The 23,606-nt window shown below is 35.3% G+C and overlaps 1 protein-coding gene across 2 annotated transcripts; it reads left to right on the forward strand.

Annotated features, from left to right (window-relative positions):
* On the forward strand, window positions 1–23,483 carry LOC121867515 (protein kibra-like). 2 transcript variants are annotated; one of them, XM_042367494.1, is made up of 16 exons: window positions 1–185; window positions 5,251–5,360; window positions 6,385–6,588; window positions 6,993–7,149; window positions 7,728–7,977; window positions 8,096–8,323; window positions 9,188–10,194; window positions 14,468–14,554; window positions 15,066–15,264; window positions 15,500–15,664; window positions 16,557–16,769; window positions 17,262–17,495; window positions 18,252–18,396; window positions 20,506–20,696; window positions 21,129–21,262; window positions 21,661–23,483. In XM_042367494.1, exons 1-16 carry the CDS (start codon window positions 58–60, stop codon window positions 22,070–22,072), a joined length of 3,864 nt encoding a protein of 1,287 aa, XP_042223428.1. In that variant the 5' UTR covers window positions 1–57; the 3' UTR covers window positions 22,073–23,483. The 2 variants fall into 2 exon arrangements, with proteins under 2 accessions (XP_042223428.1, XP_042223436.1); XM_042367502.1 differs by lacking the exon at window positions 17,262–17,495.
* The last annotated feature ends 123 nt before the right edge of the window (window positions 23,484–23,606 follow it).

Consider the following 23,606-nt stretch of genomic DNA (forward strand, 5'->3'; position numbering starts at 1 on the left):
ATATGGAGGACAGTGGACGGTAGTGATGAGAATTTATCTGTGTTTTTCACTTAAAACATGCCTAGAAGACGAAATGGAGAGTTACCATTACCTTCTGGATGGGAAATTGGGCATGATTATGACGGAAAGATATATTTTATCGATCACAACAACAAGAAAACCACATGGATTGACCCAAGAGACAGGTAGGCCGACTTAGCGCCTATGTTGAGTCCCTCAAATTTGTGCTTTTGTGATAATATCAAGGTGTTATGGTGCTTATTGGTGTTCTCTGTGAAACGAAGAATACATACAGTGATCATAAAGTGGAATATCAAGTTGGTTAAGGTTGAAATCCAGCTTGCATAATATAAGTTTAATGTGGCCTCCTTTATCGTTCGGAGAGCCCGTGTCCGTATGTGTGGGACCAGGCAGTCTTTTACTCCTGTATTTATTTTATATCAGCACTCTTGGTGTGTATAATGGTACGACAGTGTGTTTTAGAGATATATCTACGTAAAACAGATAAAAAGTTAGATGGCTTTGAGGAAATAGGTCCATACGCCTTTGGAATGTGCGACCCTGGTTGTTGGTTGAGGAATGTTAGGTATGTAAGAGTGTGGTGCGGAGTACTCCAACGACCCTCCCTCCCACCCATCCCTCTCTCTCCCTCTCTTTCTCCCTCTCTCCCTCTACCTCCGTCATTTTTACACCCTTCCTCTTATTCTTCTTTTTTCTGCCATGTCTTTGTATATTCTCTCATTCTTCCAAGCTGTTGCATCTTGAATTAGTTCTCAATCTCTTTTGTGTGGTCTTGTCTCTGTCCTTTCATACATGCATTCATGTCTTTCATTCATACATACATTTTTGTAGCCCCTCAGGCTAAATATCCCCCCCCCCTCCCCTGACTTGTTGAACAGATGCAGGTACTTCATGAATGACTACTGTACCCTCAAGGAGATGAATTTAGGCCTTTAGTCTTTCATACATTTCATTGGTGTGTGTATAAATGATGCACTTGCAACTTAAACATGCAGTGTGTATATGAATAAGCATTATTCTCATGAATATTTGTGTTAGCACTAATATTTTATAAACATTTGCACAAGCATTTGCATGCACACAGTGACCTCCACATGCATGCAGATACACATGCATGCATAATTACAGACAGGTACATACAAATAGTCTTGAGTCACATGTTTTTGAGTTAAATATTTAAAACAAATTTGAGTGATTTTACAATCACAACCCAGCAACTAGTTGTAGTTTATTCTTATTTATGTCCTCAAGTTTAGTTACAAAAGCTAAAAGGGGGTTTTGAATTTATTTTATTTTTATACAGCATTAAGGATAACCATGTGTGCACACACTCACTCAACAGCTTATTACAAATTTGACAGAAAACTTATTAAAGGAAAAGTTGTTTGGAGTTGTATTAGAAGTTGTAATTCTACATCACTGTTAAACTGTAATATTTCAAGCACAGTGAGCGGCAAGTGCATGTTTAGTTCAGCGAATGAAAACAAACCATAACTAGTCATTGATAATTTCCCACAAACTTTTTAGACAGTGCTCAGTGGTTTGTTTTAGCAAAATTTGCTCATCATGTACAGTATAATACTGTATTGGTAATTTGTTTTCCTGTTCATAACCTTGGACTTGCTAATTTAACTTAATGTTGTTTCTGTTGGGTAACCATTTTTCATAAATTTAATTTCATCTGATTTTGACCCAACAGAATAAAGTATAAACTGTACAGTATTTGGGAATCCAAACACATTGAAGATTTTTTTTTACTGATAAAATTGTCAACTTACTGTGTGTGTGTGTGAGAATGTCATGTTAAGTGGGGATATTGCAGGAATTGTTTTACACTATATATATATATATATATATATATATATATATATATATATATATATATATATATATATATATATATATATATATATATATATATATATATATATATATATATATATATATATATATATATATATATATATATATATATATATATATATATATATATATATATATATATATATATATATATATATATATATATATATATATATATATATATATATATATATATATATATATATACATATATATATATATATACACACACTGTATATATATATATATATATTATCAATTTACTTCTTCAAAGATAAACATTAGATAATCATAATATTGCATAGATAAAGAATTATGGCATCATTGCTAACCAAATCAAATTTAGGTGGAGTTTAGTTATGGTATGATATGATAGGAAATGGTATTTGAAACGAAACAACAAATTTTTTGCCATATATGAACTAATTTCTCTTTAGATTTACCAATGTAAACTGAATGTTATTCCAATTTGGCAAAACAATCAATTGTGTCATGTAAATTTTGTGTGCATGCGTGCGCACCATACATGATATACATACATACATATACACAGGGATGCAAATTCCCACATATCTACTTACTAGTCTAAGATGATTAAAATAACGTAAGGGTGACGTGATCTCACTAACTGGCTGTTTAGATATCGGCCGGCATGTTAGGTCAGTTTGGCTTTGTTAGATTAATGAAGTTAGGTTTACAGTTTAATTTTATCAAGTGGTTAAGTGTCTGCACGTGTTGAATTGTCCAGAAACCATTTAGCCGAAAAAAATCAGTTGATAAATAAAATAAGTCTTTTTAGTTATATTCTTTCACTTTGTATTTGTTAAATATTACACAGTGATGGTGATATGCATTACACGTACAGTATTAGTGCTGCCTTTGTTAAATTGTTATGATCTCTAGGTGACCCCCACTTACAATCCTAATGTAAATGAAAATAGTCCGGAACATACAAAGAACCCGATTTCATGGATCATATTGAAACATTAATGCTTAAAGCTGAAAACTATGGCACTTCATTTTGAGATTTAGAAGATCATAAATTTTCTTTTGTGCAGTAATCCCATCTGGATTTGCATTCTTTTCTTAGAATAAACATAACAGTATAGGTTCTATCATAGAATAAGATGCAATGGAGTGAAACTTTACTCCTACCAAAAATTAGACTGTGTATGCAGTGATCAGTAATACCTGTACAGTACTGTACTACAAAACAGGGTTACTGGAGTTTGTAATTTGCAGTACAGTATATTGTACAGTATTATGTTTCATTACATGCAGTAAATTAAGGCTGGGCTATTTTAAGGAACAGCATTGAGTTAAGTATATAAAACCATACATTGTTGATAAATTAATGACTACTGTATTCACGTTGACATGGGAAGTGTGATTGTGGGATTAGTACTGTATTGATAGGTGAATGTATTTTATGAACTAAGTAGAAATGGGTGTGGCTGTAATCATAAATTGCTAAAAAATAACTCATCATCAACATTTATTTTATTATTTTTTTTTAAGAGCATGAAATGTTACAGTACTTGAAAGATTAGTCTTAGAAAATTTTAATCTACCAGCATCATATTCCTGGACAGTAGTAGGTCTATGTTGACAATAAAACAACTATTTTTTTGCTTATTCAGCAATTTAAGCATAGCTATATGAATACATACTGTACTGTATTCTGATCCACCTCACACTAGCTGACCCAGGATATAGTCCCATTAAATGTGTCAACATATTCTTATTTGCACCAAAACACTTCTTGTGTTCCATAACAACACCTTTTTCAAAATGTAAATTTCATACAATTAATATGAACTGGAATTTGTGTGTGTGTATGGCTGTTTAAAAAAAGAAGAAAAAAGAATCGCCATTTTATGTTTGGTAGAGTAATTTAAAATTCACTGTGATATTACAAGGTTAAATTAGATCACATTACAGACTTCTGCCAAGCTGTGATTATTGGTGTTATATTATTACTTTTATGTCCCTGCCGTAGAATATGGGGTGTCCATATGTTGTTACCCCTCTCCATCCATCCATTTGAAATGACATTTTCATTCAATAATTTGAGAGACTTCTCTGATTGAAACGATACAGTACTACCTTTATGATGTTTGACAACCTTTATTTACTGTATCAGAAATGGCCCCTGTTCATCAGTTAAATTTTTGGGAATACTGTACATAACTTTTTGTGGTTATTGCAGAATGGGTAATATTAGAAATTAAGGGCAATAATTACTCATACAATACTGTACTTGGATAAATTTAGTCATGTACATTGGTGCACTTTAGTACAGAACAGTATGCCCTTCATAATGTAGTGTTAGTGCAAAAGTTCCCAAATCTTTGTTTTTGTCTAAATGTGCAGTAGCTATCTCCATAAATCAGTGGCATCCAAGATGCAGATCAAGCATTGGACAAAAATAAATGTGTGCTTTAATCTTGGATAACCTAACAGCAAAATTAACCCAGACTGTTTCCCTGTGTACATTTTTGGCTGTCCACATCCACATTCCTCCCCATGGCTTCCTTATTTTAGTTGACTTAAATACCAAGGGAGACATTCTTGGCACAAGTGAGGAATGTTGCACCAAGTGTCTGCTGGGGGCCGGTGTGTAGTACGACATGCGGGGCCACAAGTTTTGTTGTGTGCACAAGGGGTATTTCTCACTTTAGTACACCACAACACTACTGAACTTGTTTTGATATTTAGTTTGGAGCTTCTGTTTCGACACCTTGCTCTGTTACACATGGGAAGTAAACCATTAGCTACCTTAAAATACCTGTAATATTTTATAAAGTACAATGCCAGAAAGCTTGGAAAATGACATACACACTTTACTGTAGTGTAATTAGCTATACTTACTGTTGGTTACATGTTGCACTCAAATATTCCTAGTAGCTAAGTAGGGTACCGGGTACTGTACCAGTATTGCACTTGAATTTTTCCCTCTTCACTTTTCATTTGGCTCATTTGTAAGCCAATTAATATGGAAATTCATTTTTATTTCAGGTAAACTACTTATGCCAATGTGTGTACAGTAATTACTTACTTTTACCTTGCTTATAAGTACTGTACTACCTTGTACAATACTGTGTGTGTGTCATCGTTTGCACCCAACTGTATTTGTTTTTCTTGTACTGTATAATAATTGTTTGTAAAGGTAAAATAAACAAACGTTTTTGAATAGTGTCAGAATTCATAATTATTTCTACTGAAAGAGAACATAATAAATCATTAAACAGTAAATTTTGCTTCATAAGAAGAAATATTTGTAAAAAAAAATTATTCTTTTTATTAGCAGAACAAAATCTCAACAAAAGATCAGTATTATTAATTGATATAAATTTTTTTTTTCAGCTACACCAAAGCTCAGACCTTTGCCGACTGTGTAGGTCATGAACTACCTTATGGCTGGGAAGAGTGCTTCGAAGGCCAGATTGGTGTATACTATGTTGATCACATTAACAGTAAGTAAAACTATTCCTTCTCTATTTTCCTGGTCCTGTGCACTGTAAACCCAGCCAAATCTTTAGGGTTAACCCTCACAGACTCCGTGGATTATAAATCAGTTAAGTTAATTGTGAGTTTGGCTGAAGAGTCCTAACATTTTTTTTTAATTCTTAAAATAATTGTTTCACTTAATATATCACACACAACAAAGTCGTCTTGAAAAGAAGAAAATTATTTGTATGATAAAAATATGATAAACATTAATAATTGTTGGAGAAAGTCCTATAAATTAGGTACCGGGTACAGTAATAAGTCACTTTTGTCACTTTAAGATTGTAGCCTTTCTAAACTAAAGCACAACTTTCATAATCCAAACAAATTGAAAGTTTATTAAGTTTCACCTTGCTTGTGTGAAAGTAATGCAATTTCCACTAGCAGTGCATACCACCACTAAGTTTGAACTGAGCAGTGAAGATGCCTTGAAGTAGTACAGTATTACGTATGGAGTGATCATTGTACAATAATTTATTTTTAAGATTTTGTAAGACACAAGAAAACATTGTAATGCTTCACATTAAGCAAAGAAATATCTTATGAAAGCAGTACAACACTGTTCTTCAGGTTTTTTCTGATTTACAAAGTACTGTAGATACATTCCTTTATATTTTGTTTTGTATCTCAAAATTACAAATTTATCCATAGACAGTCATTATGTAATTGAAGGTACATTACTAAAAGGGAAAACTTGACTGAATACAGTATCATACTTCTCCATCAAATTTTATGGTTATTTTTTAATGTTGAAAATTAAAAGTAACACTAGGGCATATGGTTGAGTGTACCTGAGGGAAGATTTTGGGTAAAACCAGAATGGGGTAACATTAGTCTCCTCTGTGAATTTCTTGAAAAGAATGGTTCAGTATACCTGTGTAGGTAAATTATGACTTTTTTATTCTCTATAAGTTTTATACAGCACAGTACTTTGTTCTGCTATCTGTTTCACAGTAAGTAAAGTTAACAAACCATTTGAATGACCCACAGAACAAAACCAAATTGAGGACCCCAGATTAGCATGGCGGAGCGTTCAGGAGGCCATGCTGTCTGAATATCTCTGTTCAGCACAGAATGACCTCAGTGCCAAGCAAGATATAATGCAAGTCAAAGAACAACGACTTGCATTAGCTCAGGATGAGTACCATCACCTCAACACCACACTCACCAACCTGTTCAGCTCAAGATCCTCATGTAAGTTGTCCTCTCTTGTGCAATGTTTTTTGTTACATTTTTAATTCTTCTTTATCCTGTGTTATTATGGTGGTTGGGACCGTAAATATAGATCTTCCTTTGAAATTGTGATTACCAGTTGTCTAGACACTTTTGTTTGCAGGATTATTAATTTTCTTCCCATGTTCTGGCTGTGGCAGTATGAAACAGGAGATAGTTTTCATCTAGTAGAGAGTATATAATGTTTATTGTTCTGTGATTTATGAACTTTATGAATTTTATATTTCTTACTCACATTTTTTAATCCTTTCCTGCTAGTAATCAGAGTGACCAGATTGAGGAGTAAACTCAGATTCTTGCTTCATTTGCTATCATGTATTTTGCTGTTGTATGTACTAATTGGTGTTTATTATTATTTACAACAGTAAGTTCGGGTGGAAGTGGTGCTGGACGGTATGACCCAGACTTGCTCAAGACAGACGTGGCCATGGCCAGAAGTCGTGTGGGTCGTTTAAAAAGGGAACTCCATCAGATAAAACACGAAGTAGCCAACACAGAGGCTGGCATGCAAACACTAGCACAGTGAGTTTGGCTGTATTTTGTTTTATGAAAAAGTGTAACCAATTGGTGTCTTAATGTATCTTGTGAAAAAAAAACTAGCTACCAGGTGTGCAAGGTTTATTTGAATTACCTGATAAAAACTATCAGTACAGTGCAGTGTACTCTAAAAGTAAGTTTGAGTGACAGTGTAAGAGTGTCTCATTGAAAATGGTAATTGGAAATGTCCAGAGGTTTTGATATGTGAAGGTTTTGTATGTAGACTATTGTACCATAATTTGGATATTAGCAAAAGAACTGTAGGGTGTCTTGTTCATTTAGCTATTATTACATGTGCTTCAAAATTTGGTGTACTGTGTTGTATTCACTACTTAATTCTGACTCAGGCTCTCAGAAGAAGAAACCAACACAGTAAAAAAAAAATTAATAGATGACTTAGAGGAATAGAGGGTTGAGGCGGCAAATGAATTTATAACAGCTTAAGCTAAGTAAATTTGCTGGCACTGTTGACCTTTATTTTATATATTTATTTATTTTTTAATAAAGCATAAGTGCAAAATGGAAGCTGCTTTAGAAAGTAAATGTATTTTATCGCTTTGCAGAGTTCAAGAAAAGTTAAGCGGTCTCACAACAGGTTACACTGTAGAAGAGGCCCAAGTTATCATTGCTGAGCTCAAGAATATTGAAGAGTCTTTACGGGCAGGAGAAAAAGAAAAGGCAGAACTCATCAAATCCTTGACGGTGTTGAGAGAAGACATTATTTCTGCAGAAACAACACAAACTATAGAAGCTAACTTGGAAAAATCATCAGAAAAACATAGCACTGCATCACAGACAGATTTTGGTGGTGAGGTATGGTTCAATCGAGATTTACATCATATGAATTTGTATGCACCCATACCTTATAAATATTGAGTACCAGTGAGAAATCTCTTCATATCTTAATTCACACAAATCTTTCCCCTTTCAGGGCATGCCTCTTGGTGCACGTTTGGCAGAGCTCACGAGACTCAAACTAGAGTACGACTCTGCAAAGAGTACACTGAAGGGGCTGCAACATGATTTAGCGGGGTTAGAAGAGAGATTATCACCCGAGGATCTTCAGGGGGACCGTGACCGCGTAGTTCTTATTCAGGAGAAGGAGCAGCTACTGAGAGAGTTCCGAAGTGTACGATCATATACTCATGACCCACTACAGGTATACTTGAACTATGACATGTGTATCTTCATAGAGTTAAATATTTCCCCAGGTGTGAAGTTGTCTTTGTGTATCAGTTAATTAGATTTACAGAATTATTTTCATATTGAAGTCTAGAGTCACACTGGGTTTTACTCCTCCTTGTATTTGTTCAGTATAATCAGTACAAGGATGATAAGTGGGTATATAAACATGGCTGGACGATTGTTTTAGATTCATTTGCTACATGGTTAGTCAAAATAGACACCAGACTTTATTTATATTTTCTTTTTTATATATACAGTACGTGTTTTGTTTCCTTTATTTATCTTCAGATTATTGATATTAATTTCCTGCTCCTTAGAGAAATTAAAATCTACCTTATTTGTTAGTGACACCACATATATGACAACTTAAGAATATGGGACTTGCTATTGATGGATCTATGAGGGAGTTATGTGTAAGGCGAGACAAGTGTTCAGGACAGTCCTAGTTACCTTATAGTCGGGTAACAGGAGTTATTTGTGTCAGTCATGTCTAGCTACAGTAAACCCTCATAATAGGTAATTTTTTACAATATGAATACCTTACTAAAAAACTTATTCTTATTGCTGCATATTAATCTATCCCTCCACACATATATAAATGCAAATACTTCACATAAGTATTACCCCTATTAGCTTACAGAAGTATTTTGGTTATGTCTCAAGCTTCATAGTTTGATCTACTTTTTAAAGATGTAGGAATTGTCTTTGACCCAAATTTTGTGGCAAAATTTCTCATTAATTGTGTTGTTTAGAATTAGAAAAATGCCATGTACAGTATGTGATATAAACAGACAAATAAGAATTTTATTTTTGTTTATATTCAATTGACCCTTTACAGGTTTGTGAATTGGAAGATAAGATCAACCAATTGGAGTGTGACTTGGCTAAGGCCCTGGAGGTTAGTAACAAGGCAGTGGCTGAACGGCTTTCCTTACAAGAACAAAGACAAGATCTGTTGTGCCGCTTGCGTGACACAGTACGCATTATGGTGGGCCTTGAGGGACAGCTACGGTCACTGTCTGCATCAACTCTCTCTGTGTCGTCATCATCATCGCTGGGATCTTTGTCCACATCCAGCAAGGGCTCTTTATCCAGCCTGTCATTTACTGATATATACGGTGGACAGCAATATTCTTCGAGTGAGCATGTTGCTCTTAATATGACGGAACTACAAAAACGTGTGGAAAGATTGTTAAAGTCCAACTCAGAGGCTGACCGGCAATATGCTGAAAAACTGCGGACCCTGGAAGAAAGTAGTGGAAATTCTGCTGCATTGTCCCAGTCCATGTTATCATTGTCTCCACGGAGCTCCCTCTCTTCTCTCTCCCCACCTACCTCTGCCTGTGAAGCTCTTTCAGGCATGGACCCTCTTGGGCCACCTCGGTTTACTCCAGGGGAAGGGGGTTGCACTGGGAATGGACAACTTGCCAATGTAGATCTTAGTACGGTACAGGACCGGTTAGTAGAATTGTGTCTCGCTCCTTCCACGACTGAGTCTGGAGCTTTGTCAAATCCTCATGTGGCAAAGGTTGCCGGCAAGCAGTTAGACTCCACATTGATAGGAAACAAACAAGTGAAGGAATTGACAGAATATGAGTTTAATGTAGCAAACACAAGTGTTAGTGGTGTATTATTAGGACGGGCGAGTGGTGAAAGTGATGTGCTATATGAAATGGTGGATGAGGAAGAGGAGGGCTGTGTTGGGGAAAGGGAAGACAGTAATGCACGGACAATGTCAGCAGCAGTGAGTGATGAGTCTGTGGCTGGAGATTCAGGAGTCTATGAAGCGTATCCCAAGGGATCAGCCTCGCCACCAGAAACATCACAGGTGCAGATTAAACTAAGGTAAGACTCTTTTTTATTCTTCCTTTACATATGTTGGAGGGTATTATGATTTACACCTGTATGTCCATGCACACATATGCCTAATTCTCTCCCACCAAAGTTTGTTAAGAGGATTATGCAAAAGGTAGCTATCCAACTTGGAATATTGAAAATTTCGGTGTCTTTATATGCGTACATCCTTTTATTACAAGATTAGGTATTTTAGCTACGTGTCTATAATATTGGTATGATCATTACACTTATTACAAGTGTATATGACCCATACGACTTGTATATATTTATTTTAATGTGATAAATGTGTGCCCTTATTGCATGAGTAATGAGTGAAAAGTAAATGTGCTTTAGGAAGAGACTCCCAATTTTTAGGAATACCCTGTACTGTAATATATTTTGACTAGCTCAGCTGCAATACCTAAAATAACAATATGTTGAAATATGCTAATGTAATCTAAAAAGCACCATCTGTACCAGTGGATAACCCATCCTGAATTTCCTGGTGATAATATGACTGCCCAAGGAAGGTGATTATAAGCACCTTTGTACAGTACAGGTATTACAAAATATGGTACCTGGTACTTGATCCATACAATTTTACTTTACAGTTATACGTAGTGCACATTCCTTATAGTAATGATAAATGTTCATAATGATGATGGAACCACACCTTTACTGCCTCTAAGTTCAGGATGATACTGTAGTTGGAGTTTGGTTAATAGAGAAGTTAAATAATTTTGAAGAGTGTGTTGGTGGAAAAAAGAATGAAATTGATTGATGCAAAAGTGAATGGAACGTGCAGTATTGCGTGAAAGAGCGTTAAAGTGGTAAGAAGAATGTTATGAAGTTGATGATCTTGGGAAAAAGAATGCTATTGAAAGATCCTCTTCTGTTGTACATGGGATGTGTGAATGAGTAGCTGCTGCTGTGCAAAAATTTTTCAGTTTGTATCTTTTTATCATTATTAATATTACAGTATGGAATTTATAGAGTGTAAATGTTATGCTGTATATATATTTAATGTTTGTTATATTAAATTTAATTTTAGTGCATCTAACGTATTTTCATCTGATGATGCAATATGCACCATCCATATGCCATTGTAATAAATTTTTATGATGGTGTTTGTGTCAACTGTGCTTCAGCGTTAAAGTGTTGAAGGGTGTACAGTATATGGCAGACTGGAAGATTTTGCTGACTCTGCCATATGTTCAGGTGACATTAGCAAGGCTTAAAAAGCTTTACATTATGAATTTATCTCTGGACTACTTTAACCACTCCTGCTACCTGGCTGATGTGATTAGTGCTGAAGCTAGCACAGTTGCAAGAGTCAGAAGTGGCAGGAAGTAGTTCAGGAAGTGCTTGCCTTTATTGACAGTTAGAGGACCTTCTCTTTGTTTGATTGGAAAGATAAATTATATACCAGCATAAGAAGTGTATTGTGTGAAAGTGAAACATGGGCAGTGTAGACTTGAGTGAGCTGGTATGAAAGTGATGAAAGGAATGTATAATATGACTTTGAGAGAATAGAAACCCAGTTCAGATCTTAGGCTGGCTGGGTAGGGAGAGTATTGGCAAGGTTTTGTGTAAAGTTAGGCTGTAATGGTTGGAGATTTTGGGGACAGTTTTCTCTAGGGGAGGTTTTCATTCATCAGAAGAATTTCAGAATAAAAAAATCAAATTATTTAAGTTCTATTCAACAACTGTCTCCAATGTTCTCAATTATAGCTACTAGTTATCTGTTCACATTTTCCAGGTTCCAATTTTTGGGTTTAATTAGTTCCTGGTGGTGGGTCTGAATATGGGGTGACCTGGTTTCATGGTTGATGTGATCCATGTCAAGTGGAAATTTGTTTGACTTTTCTGGAACTAGTTCTGGTGGGGATCATCTTCGGTCCCTAATTCGTATTTTAATTATTTATTAAAATATTTATTTATTTTTTTACTGGGTGCATGTTGCTTTGCACTTGGAGCTTCTTTCTGCTTCCTCCCAATTTGATAGTTTCACTGTGAGGAGTGACTGGGATCCCACTAGCTGTGAACCTTGTTTATGATATTGTCAGTTAGGCGCAATATCTGCTGTTGAAATAATGAGCTGTGCAGCATCACAAATCATTACACTCTAGTATAAGAAGGTATAGCGTGACTGCGGATTGCATTATCTTCAGTTACCTCCAGTCACCATGGTTTATAAATTTACTGGAAAACTAAAAACAAAGCCTGGGGTCACGTGTTCATGGCTTGTTGGCTCTGTTGTTGGTGGCTTTTTGGGATCATAGCTTCATGTTTCTTCCAAGAGCCATACCGGGTATTTACTAATTTAGAAAAGTGTTTGAAGATTTCTCTGATTTTGCTAATTAGGTTGATTGATTAAAGATCACAATTTGAATGCCATTGCAGAGGCTTAAGATGGGCTCAGTTATGTGTCTGCTACATCCACATATTATTTTGGTGATGGCTGTGAGATTCCATTACAGTTTCCTCTCAGCGATATCACTATTTTTCTGTACTCATACTCCAGCTAAGTGAAAAGGAACCTCCGGATTCTCTTGTTTGTGTAATTAAGGATTTATCCATCCATGATGCATTTGTAGTTTGAAAGTTTTGTACCATTACCAGGAGCTTAATGGGAATATTATTGTCAGAGAGGACTGAGGATTCTCCAAGTACAGTGCACTAAAACCTCCACAATTTGTGAATTATCTATTTTTGGGAAATTTAAATCATCTATTTTCCAACCATATTTGAATCATAGCAAATTACATTTTATATGGGCAGTGTCTCGCAAAGCATCCCTTTGTCCATGGTTAGGCAATGAAATTTAAGGATTTGGGAGAAGCCACAGCATAGAGAGCATTGGGTGTTACCATTATTTTGTTTCGACATGATTAGTATATTTTTGATGATTACCCTGTACAATACTTAAGTTTGTACTGTAGTCTAACAGCTGCCATTTAAAAACCATAGAGAACTTAACAGATGGTTCTTTTTTATTTTATGTTATACTGTATTTATTTAGGGAGTCATGGCAAAAAACTAATGCAGAATATTGAGAAAAAGGAAATAAGTGAAGTTAAGAATGTCTGTGAACTTAACAACTCCTTTCTCCATATATATATATATATATATATATATATATATATATATATATATCATAATCTTGAGAAGGTAACAAACAACTTTTACTGCATTACATAAAGTGCTAAAGGCTATACTGTACTTAAGGAAGAAAGGAAGGTTAATTATTACTGTACTGTAGTTTAAATATATGTACTGTACCTTCAAACCTCTTCTTACATATTGGCTGAACTGTATCTTTGTTGTTAAACACTGATATAAGGCACAGCGATAATTGATAAAATGCAACAAAACCCGGAAACCTCACCTAGTTTACCTGGCTGGCTGAAATAAATCTTTGCTGTTGAACACTAATACATTTTACATTATTGTACAGTATACACAAATATTTGGATAGAATACAATGAAAATAAATCAGGCATTGCTGGCAGCTGTAGTATCTTACACAATTGATCATAATGCCAAATTAACCTAATTTTAGAAAGGGTAGAGCCTCTATTAATCCAGATTATGGAGGTTTTACTGTAATTTCAATGACTATAACTGTGGAATAATGACAAAAGCAAACATGTGTAAGTTATATATGTGGTGAACCTGTATACTGTGCACTTACCTGCTTGAGATCAACAAAATGGTCAGGTTACCAAATACAGTACAGTACTATATTATTTAGATTTACTTTTATGAATATTATAATTTTGGTGTGCCATTACTGAACAAAAATAGTAAAAATAATTTCAGTATTTAAGTAATTCAGTTTATTAATATTTCTGCTTAATACAAGTGCTGGAGGGTATAGTAGTGAGCAAACAGTACAGTACTTAAACTCATCAATGAGGCTGTACACATAATCACATCAGATGAGTGCAATTGTTTTAGTTGCCTGATACAGTTCTGGATAGATACGTAGTGTATTGAGATATCCTCGTGTATTTTGTTTATGGATTTGCATTGAACACTTTTATTAAGTTATACAGTACAGTTTTGTCTACTGGTAATACTGTACAGGTACTTATATATAATGATGTATTGGAAGGGTATATTGGCTTATTTAATTACTGTACATGTTGAGATATTTAATTTAATGGGATTTCTGCTGCTGTGGATCAACCAGAGCAATAATTAGAATTACACTGAAGCAACCCACTAATGTACCATTTTTCAACAGAGAGTTTAATTTGTACTATTCTTCAATCCTCAGATACAGCAAACAAGAGAGCTTACTAAATGTGGGAGTGGAGAGAGCACGTAACCTGTCCATGCTCAACACAGAGGATGGCTGCAAAGTGTACGTCTTGGCCTTCTTTGTACTGGATAACTGTAGCCTATGTTTTCTTTGAAGATACATCAAGCACCTTGTGTCTGGTTTACAAGGGACTGTCAGAGAAAACTATTAATAATTTTCTTACTAATATTTTCATAGTTTCTATCAACTCATCCAAGTCTGAGAATTCTTAGATGTGTGTACGGTGAAAGATACTGGTAGTGGTTTTCTGCATAATATCCTTAGCTCTCCCTAGTGGTGATTGTTGGAAGTGTAATAAGTTAGATACTATATGATAGTAAAGGGGGTTGCTTTTACTGAATAGCACTTGAATTATTTTATCTTTTTAAATTCTGTATAAACTTCTGCTCTCTGATGATTATAATAAGTGATGCTAAAGACTTAAGCTAGGCACCTACTTTCTTGGTTCTCAGCGGTAAAATTATTATGATTTTAGTTGAAAAGCTGATAGTATCATTAAGAGTCCTTTGATTACCATACATTTTCATACTGAGAAGGTCTTTTAACCTTACAGATGTATTAAGGTACAACTGTTCCCTGCTGGTGCGGCAACATTCACCTGCTGCACACACCTGGACAGTAACACAGAAAGACCAACCTTTGGGGAAACTTTTGCCTTCCCTGTTGCACCTCGTAAACTTCCATCTAAGACTCTGCAGGTCAACGTATGGGCAGTCAGCGACACCAATGAAACCTTTGATGAGGAGTGTGTGGTAAGTGCCAAGACACCATTGATGTTTATCATTTTGTAGTCCTTTGCCCTTTGGTTTGGTGCAGTCTCTGATGGTTATTGGTGTTAACCATAAATTGAATTGATGAAAACTACAATTTATGAACCTCACACCTGTGATAATGTGCTAAAATGTAAAGTTAATCACTATTTATATATTGTTTAGTTTTATTTGTTATTATAATTATTATTATTATTATTATTTTTTTTTTTTGCAGGGATACGCTCAAATAAGTCTAGCAGACTTTTGCCTGGATACACCACAGACTCGATGGTACAATATTCTCAACTTTGCCATGTTGAGACCAGACCATCTGACTCGGGATGACCAATCCTCCAAATCATCAACCTTGCGGTCTTCAGTTTCAACCTCAAATGTCAAAGTAAGAAGAATAGTTTGCAAGAAAAGCTAATATTCTTTACCCATTTCCCACGCTTTGTAGGAATCATATTTTAGACAAGAATGGACTTGACATGGCTGAGTATAAAAAGTGCTGGACAAATAAGGAAAGGGCTTTTTATAAGTGAACTTTGCTGGGATGTAGTTTGAAGCAGATGCTTGCCATGGAGTGACATAATGAATGGACAAATATTACTGGTGATCCCAGGCTGATTACCCAGATGACAGATTTTTGGGATTGTTGAAATATCTGAAAGAATATTTAATGCTTCTGACTCACTTCTAGCTTTGCCAAAACACATGTTATGTAAAAAGAATTCCAGAACTAGCCACATCATCATTGGTAAAGGGTTATCTAGGGGTATTGATCAGCCCCTTATTTCTTCATCATTCTGTAAGCTTATTTAAATTTCATTATAACATAAGAATATTTTGAGTTAATATCATTGTAAGTTATAAATGCTTATCTTATGGACCTTGATTTTTTAACGGTTACGCATTTATTTAATGTAGAAAATATATTTAAACTGGGAGAACACAAACATGTGAAGGAGTAAGTACTGTAATCTTTGGCATAATTCTGATAATAAATGATTATTCACTTACAATACTGTAATGTGCTTGTTTGGTATTTTATAATTTGTGACCAATTTCAGCCTCAGAGATACCAGTCTGGCTAGGGAACCATATAATAATGCCTACTCAATCAAAAACAGGCAGTGATCGTCATAGTGGGTATAACACATCAGGTGCTGCAACTGACCTTGAAGGCCTAACCTATGGTGCTAGTTAGGTTTAAACTGGAATGTGAAGAAATTTATAATACTTTAACAATGGTTATTAAATATCTGCATATTTTTTCGTGAACTGAACAGGAGGAGAGCAGTGACGAGTCCACAATCATATCATCACAGACCTCTACCCTAACTCGTAACCTTGGACCTGAAGCCCTGCGCCTCAACCTCCATCTCACATCAGAGGACTTTGAGCATGTGATAGGTTCAGACGATGATGATGATGAAGAGGAAGAGGAGGAAGAGCTTGAAGTAGGCCAGGAAGAGGTTATGGAAGAAGCTCTAGAGAATGCTGTAAGTAAATGCTCATTGGGTGTGCTTGAACATCTGTCTATGTGGCAACTATTTTTGTTTTGGGAGGCATATCATTTTCTCACCCTAGTTTTGGTTTGCCTCATATTTTTGTGATCATTTGGAATGTTTGTATTCTGTTTTACTCTCAGATGCTATGCCTTTTATTAATATTTGCTTTAAAGTCATAAATAACATGGTGCTGTCTCCTTGCATGTTTTTTTTTTATATTTAATGTCTTTGACATTATGTGCTTATATTAGCTCTGATGTTGATACTCCTTTGATAGTTTGTGTTTTTGGATGTCAAGGGATGGGTATAAGCTTAGGAGGTTCACTCTTGCAATTTAAATTGAAAACTGAAGTTGAATTTGCATTAATGAAAATATGAACATTGTGTGTTTGATGTTGGTTTAGTGGTATAGCTTTGTTAGCACTTTGGCTGCACCATTGCATGGTTGTTGTGCTGATGTGGCAACATTGCACGCTTGCACAGGAGGACACAGCTGTTGAGGGAGACTCCACTGATCAGCTGGTCGAGATGGCCGACAAAGAGACCAACACAGAGTGCATGTTTATGCCCCTGTCGGCCAGTCTGGCAGGGTCACGCACGTCCCTTGCACCTCCAAGGGTCGAGGGGACCGACCCCAAGCCTGGAATCCCAGTGATAAAGAGGTCCCAGACCTTTACTCCATCTGCTGCAGTGGGCAAGAGCCACTACGTCTGTCGGGTAAGTTGTGTGTGGAGTGGAAAACCTTTTACGACAGGTAATTATGCATCAAATAAAATTAGTTATAATTTAACAGCAACTTTAACTTTTTATTTATTTTATATACTACTTTACTGTACTTCCATTTATGTACTAGAACTATAGTGCTCCTTAGTATCTGTATGCTTTTTATCTCCTTGCCATTGGTAGAAGATTAGGAAGATATACCCAAGAGCTCTTGTCAGTCTGAATGTCAGTCCCTAATACTTTGTTTTTTAATTAATGATTTAAACACATGTGATTGGATTTTAACTGAATATGGAATAAACTAGTTTATCACTTGAGATTTAGTGTAAATTTGAGGACAGTAGAGATAATATCCAACTATATTTTTTGAAGTAATGACCCTTTGTACTTGGAAAAATTTAATATCCTGCTTTGTTTATGAAGAGTTGCATTTCCCAATGATGAAGGGGATGACTTGTGCATCTTTGAGCTGCAAAGATTTTTCAGTGTTTTTATTGTGCACATTACTTTTGGCTTTTTATTGTATGTAGTTTTTCTTGTAGTGAAAGATTATACCATACTTAGGTGAAGATTTATCCTCTAATCAATGATATAAACTGAGTGTTGGTGATATTAATTTAACTGGTACTAGCATGGTTACATTTAAATGGTGTTATAACTTGATCAACTTTGTATTTTTTGTTGTATACTGTACTGCATAGAAACTGGCAGAAATTCCTGATACTTACAAAATGCATTTCATTATTTTAGCTGAACCGCAGTGACAGTGACAGTTGTGTGCCCATGTACAGACGGGCACCATTCCAACGTGGAACAGCAGAAAGAAGATCTTTAAGATGGAAAGGTCGTCTTGGAGGGTCCTTAAGATTATCTTCCAGGTCACCTGGGTCATCAGGTAAACAAAATAGATCTGTAGTAGGACTGTACATGGATGCACAACATTGTACATCTTATTAATCATCAACAGTACAGAGAAATGTGCATTATAATTAATTCACTTTTTATGTTATTCTTTATACAGTTTTAAGAAATTAGAATCACTTACAATCATATCAGTCACTTTGTGTAAATCATTTGTTATTTCTTGTTTTCCCCCTTTACTAATATAAATCCTTAAGCCTTTTCCTGACCCATGATCCATTTATTGCCTTACATTGTTCATGCTAATGACCCACAATCTGAATACAGTAGCATATTTTATTGTCATTGTTAATGTATTGTCCAGTGTACAGTGATGTGATACATAATATATAATTTTACATGCATCTTTGTCATTATTGGTGTATCTTGTTTATTTAGTTATTTAATATTCATTTGAAAATTCTAGTCATACAATTCTGTGTTTTTGTTTTGTGATTTATTTAACAGGTTTTGTAGTCTAGGATATTAGGGTCTAAATTTTGATTTTTGTGTATTAATAGCTTGTCACAATGCTTGGTTTAGCGAAAATTAGAAACAGTAGATAATAATACAGGTCCACCACCTATTTTCCGGCACCCTTGGTTGCAAAGCCTTTCCGGATTATCCGTTTTGCCGGGCCAACCGAGGTCAAGTAATAATAATTCAACAATACACCTCTGACCCACTAATTATACACCTACCATGTCTCTAAAGCACCATGGACTGCTATAAATTTAAATTAAACAAATATTAAATGTGAAAAAGCCACAATTTTGAGCAGCATTACTGTACACACTTTTTACCCAAATTTACTACACAAGACTAAAATTTTTATCTTTTTTGGAAACTATATGATGTTTATACTCAAATTAATCACTATCTTACAAGGATTCCAGCAATGCCAGTTATATTCTGCTAAGTCTAGTCAACTACATTTTATAAGATAAAAACTTTAAGCCTAAAACTAACTTCACCATGGCTGGGAGGGAGGGAGGGAAGTTAAGTGCCCTTTCGTAATTTTGTCCGGATTAAAAGAGGTGCCGGACCAAACGTTCCCGGAAAATCGGTGGTGTACCTGTATGTATTGCTGTACTTTCTTAATTATTAATTCATCCCAGATAGTCTATTATTATTACTTATTAATTCATGCATAGTATGTAGTTCGAGTTATAGTCGACATTTGTATGAAAAGTCTATAAGGCAAACTGTCAGTGGTTTACTCGTAAGGAATATTGAGCAATTTAAATGAATTATTACAGTGGGGTATGCTATAACGAACGGATCCTACTACGAATATTCCTATAACGAACGGTTTTACCTATAAAATTGAGAATGCTATAACGAACTAAACTCCTACAACAAACATTATTTAATTTTTTTTTTTTTTCTAATTTATTGTTTTTTTATTACAAATATTAAATGATATTCTTTATTTCAGGGGTTTAGATGCATATTTATGCACTTTTTTACAATTTTTACAATTTTATATTATATTTTTCAGTGTTAAGTGGTTGTATTTGGGGGCCTGGAACGGATTAATCCTATAACGAACGAATGCTATAACGAACAAGGTTCTAGAACCAATTAGATTCGTTATAGCATACCCCACTGTATTAATTTTTTCATGGAACTACGTACATTATGTATAAATCTTGGTCGGGTTTAGTATTTTCATTTGTCAGCATATTTTGAATGAATTTTGGCCTCTCATCTTCAATCAAAAGACTACATTAAAGTTAATTAAAAACAAAAACAGGTCTTTGTTGCTTGTGTTGTTTGACAAGTGTATTTGAACAAAATACCTGAAAAATCTTACCCAGTACTATAGATCATACCTGTAAAGGGCATACTGTGCAGTGCCTTGTAATCCTTTTTGTTCAATTTCACTTTTCATGTACAATTAGCCTTTGCATTTGAATAGTTCAGTCCTTACAAGATGCCTTAAATTTGATTGTAAATTACAGTTTTACTGTGATTTTTAAGAACTGCTTGGAGACTTATTTGTAGTGAAGAATTTGTTCACTTAATTCGGTAAGTTGTTACATTGAATTCTTTGTACACCTTTGTCATACAGAAGGTAACCAATTGGTGCTTTGAATTTCAGGAATGAAGGGTGGCCGTACATCTTTGGATCTTGAGTTGGATCTAGCAGCTCAGCAACGTCGTCTCCGTCAGCTACATGAAGAGCTGGAAGGTTTGCGTAGTCTCAAGACTCAGCTAGAAAGTGTTAAGAACTCCCCTGACCCACCATCATGGCTGGCAGACCAGACCACCATGACCAGTGTTCTCACACAGGTGAGTCATCCTACAGAATGTGGTGCTCTGCATTTATTTAATACCATGAGTTGATTATTGCAGTAACTGATAGGTGTTTGTTTGATATAAAACAGGAAGGCATCATTTATACCTTAAGGTAGATGTGTACAGTATTTTGAACCTGTCGGGAAGATATTTGGTCTAGTATTTAAGCAAATTAAAAGGCAAGTTATTGTGTAGTAGCATTAAAGACAATGCCATAATGTTGGATGGTTATTTTATGAAGTGTATCTCTTCGACTTACTTTAGCAATTACTGTATCATTCTTATGGAATATGTTAGCATGCTACATGTATAAAAACCAATAACTCCCTTGTGTAAATAAGTAAATTCTGCGCTGTGTAAATGCATCAAAATTTTATGATGAAATGTTCCTTGCCGATTTTATTTATGATTTTCTTCTTTCTTCAGGCCACGAAAGGTGGTGGTGTTAAGTCACCTGAAGACAGAAGGATGGAGAAAATGCTGAGGAAAACATCAAGAGAGATTCACAAACTACGAAATTCAAAGACACCTCGAGGTCAACCTGATGTTGTGTCATTTAAGTAAGTCTGGAATACAGTTTTAGAGTTGACCATAATGAATCACACAGTATTAGACATTGCTTGTATATCTTTTCTCACTAGCTTTATGGTGCTGTGGAGGTCCTTTTAACCATATACAGTATTAAGCACAATTTGCAATAACCATAGGAAATTACTGGGTGCTCCATGTGAATGGTTCCATTGAACTTCATTAATTTCTAAACCGTGCAGGCCAGTACACTTGGACAGATATCTGTACCTCATTCACCTGGGGATTTGTTTTGATCTGTTCAGGTCATGTGTCATCACATTTGGTTGACAGCTATCTGGCTGACACGATTCCAACACTTAGTGTTATGCCTATTTTTGCATTGTCTGAAACTAATTTACAATAACTCATTATTTAATTTCTTTTTCAGGGAAAAAATGGCATTCTTCCTCAAATCCAGTCCCACCATTCCTCCATTGAGTATGGATTCAGACAATGAAGTGGCTTCTCCTACTGAACCACTCAGCCCTCTTCAACCTACGGCAGCCACTACATTACCATCGTATGCATCGGTTACTTCAGATCATAAAAATATATCTCATTCATCATGTGTCACAAGTGAAGATCAAAAATCTGGTGAACACACTCCCACACAATCTCCACATACATCATCTCCCTCATCACCAACACCCACCTCAACCACTACTTCACCTCCCATGCCTGGGTCTGCCTCCCCATTAGTGAGGCAGTTAACTGCCAGGCAATCAACCACTGGTGCCATTCCCAAGGTCTTCCGCCCTGATGTTCTTTTCAGCACAGAAGACCAGGGTGTGGAGGTCTGATCTTCCCTTTAAAAATATAGGGGATCGTTCAGTGGTCTCGTATATTATTTTTGTTCATGACTCAGTCTATCCAGTGCCACCAGGCTTACTTTTATTTATTTAGGAGACCCTGGACTAAAGCTACGACAGACACAAAGAACATTACCATTTTAGTCGCTGAATCTCTTATTTTACAGCTTGAATTGTTGACACAAGACGCGTGTATAGATGTCTGCTTTCTTCAGGGTTCTCATCTTTTACATAAAGAGGCTTCCATATGCCTGTGTTGCTGGGTGGACGTCTCATGTCTCTCACTCACTCACTCACTTGACAGTAAGAATCCCGGTTGAACTCACCCACAGGGATCTTCACAGTTTATTTTTCTTAAGATAATATTACAGCCACAGAAGATCATTGTATGGCATTATTTGCTCATAAGGCAAAGAGGATGTACATTTAAGGATTTTTGACTTCAAGAAATGATAAACATTTTCACATAATACGCTTCCCATTAATGTGGGAGTGATGGAATGTCACAAATAGCGTAAAGGGTCTGTATATGCTGTGCCTTCCACTAGTGATACTTCCCTCTTGTCTTCCACTTTTCAGGAGATTTGATAATTCTCACATGATCATACTCATAGGAAGACTGTGCAAATGTGTTCTATTGAGACGTTTCAACAGTTCTTGGAAGTTTGAGTGCTGGTGAATGCCTATGGCAAGGCAAACCTCACTATTATGCTAGATTACCAAGGCTTACCTGTGTACCTGCTCTGTCTCCAATGTTGGGGAGTGTGTCCACTTTCTTTATATTGTGAAAATACTTATCATAAAAATTTACATTAAGGAAGTAGGCACTCTCCTTTGTAGGTTTTAAAGAAAAAGTTTTAAAAATGAACCTCGGGTCCAAACCTGACGTTAAAGCATGCTTGTATAGTCTTTGATGTTATTCCCAGAATTGTTGAAAGGTGACATATTGTTATATGTATGAAGGTGGAACAATGCGTTGGCAGCTGTTTTGGTAGAGTTGTTGGCAACTGTGAGAATAAGCAATATTAGTTGTGTTGGAACTAAGTCTTCTGCTTCCCTGTATCTTCACTTTTTACATGGTCATGTTTTTAATGACTGAAACCAAATTTATTTTATATATTTGTACATTGAATAGGGCCAGACTTACGAAGAGTATTTATATATTATCTATAACTTGTTTATATTACGAATAGTTATTGTCCGCTAACAGATTGATAATATTACATAATTAATAGATGTGTCCAAGAATGAGTACTAACTTGTTACATTTCAAACTTTCACACAGAGAAGTTGAACCAAAAAAATATATTGTATATATGTAAATAGAATCATTCTATATGCTATTTCCATGTGCCTTTGGCAGTTACAAATTTGTTATTTATGCTAACAAAGATGAAACGAGTTAAGTATTTTATTATCCATTAGACATACAGTCTTTGAATCTTTTGAAGGTTTTTAAATCATTAACTTGGTCCATGAAAATAGTGGATAGTAATCTAGAGATCTTAACTGCCTATGTAATCAC

This window comes from Homarus americanus, unplaced genomic scaffold, assembly GCF_018991925.1.
Source record: "Homarus americanus isolate GMGI-L3 unplaced genomic scaffold, GMGI_Hamer_2.0 scaffold32583, whole genome shotgun sequence".
Taxonomy (NCBI): domain Eukaryota; kingdom Metazoa; phylum Arthropoda; class Malacostraca; order Decapoda; family Nephropidae; genus Homarus; species Homarus americanus.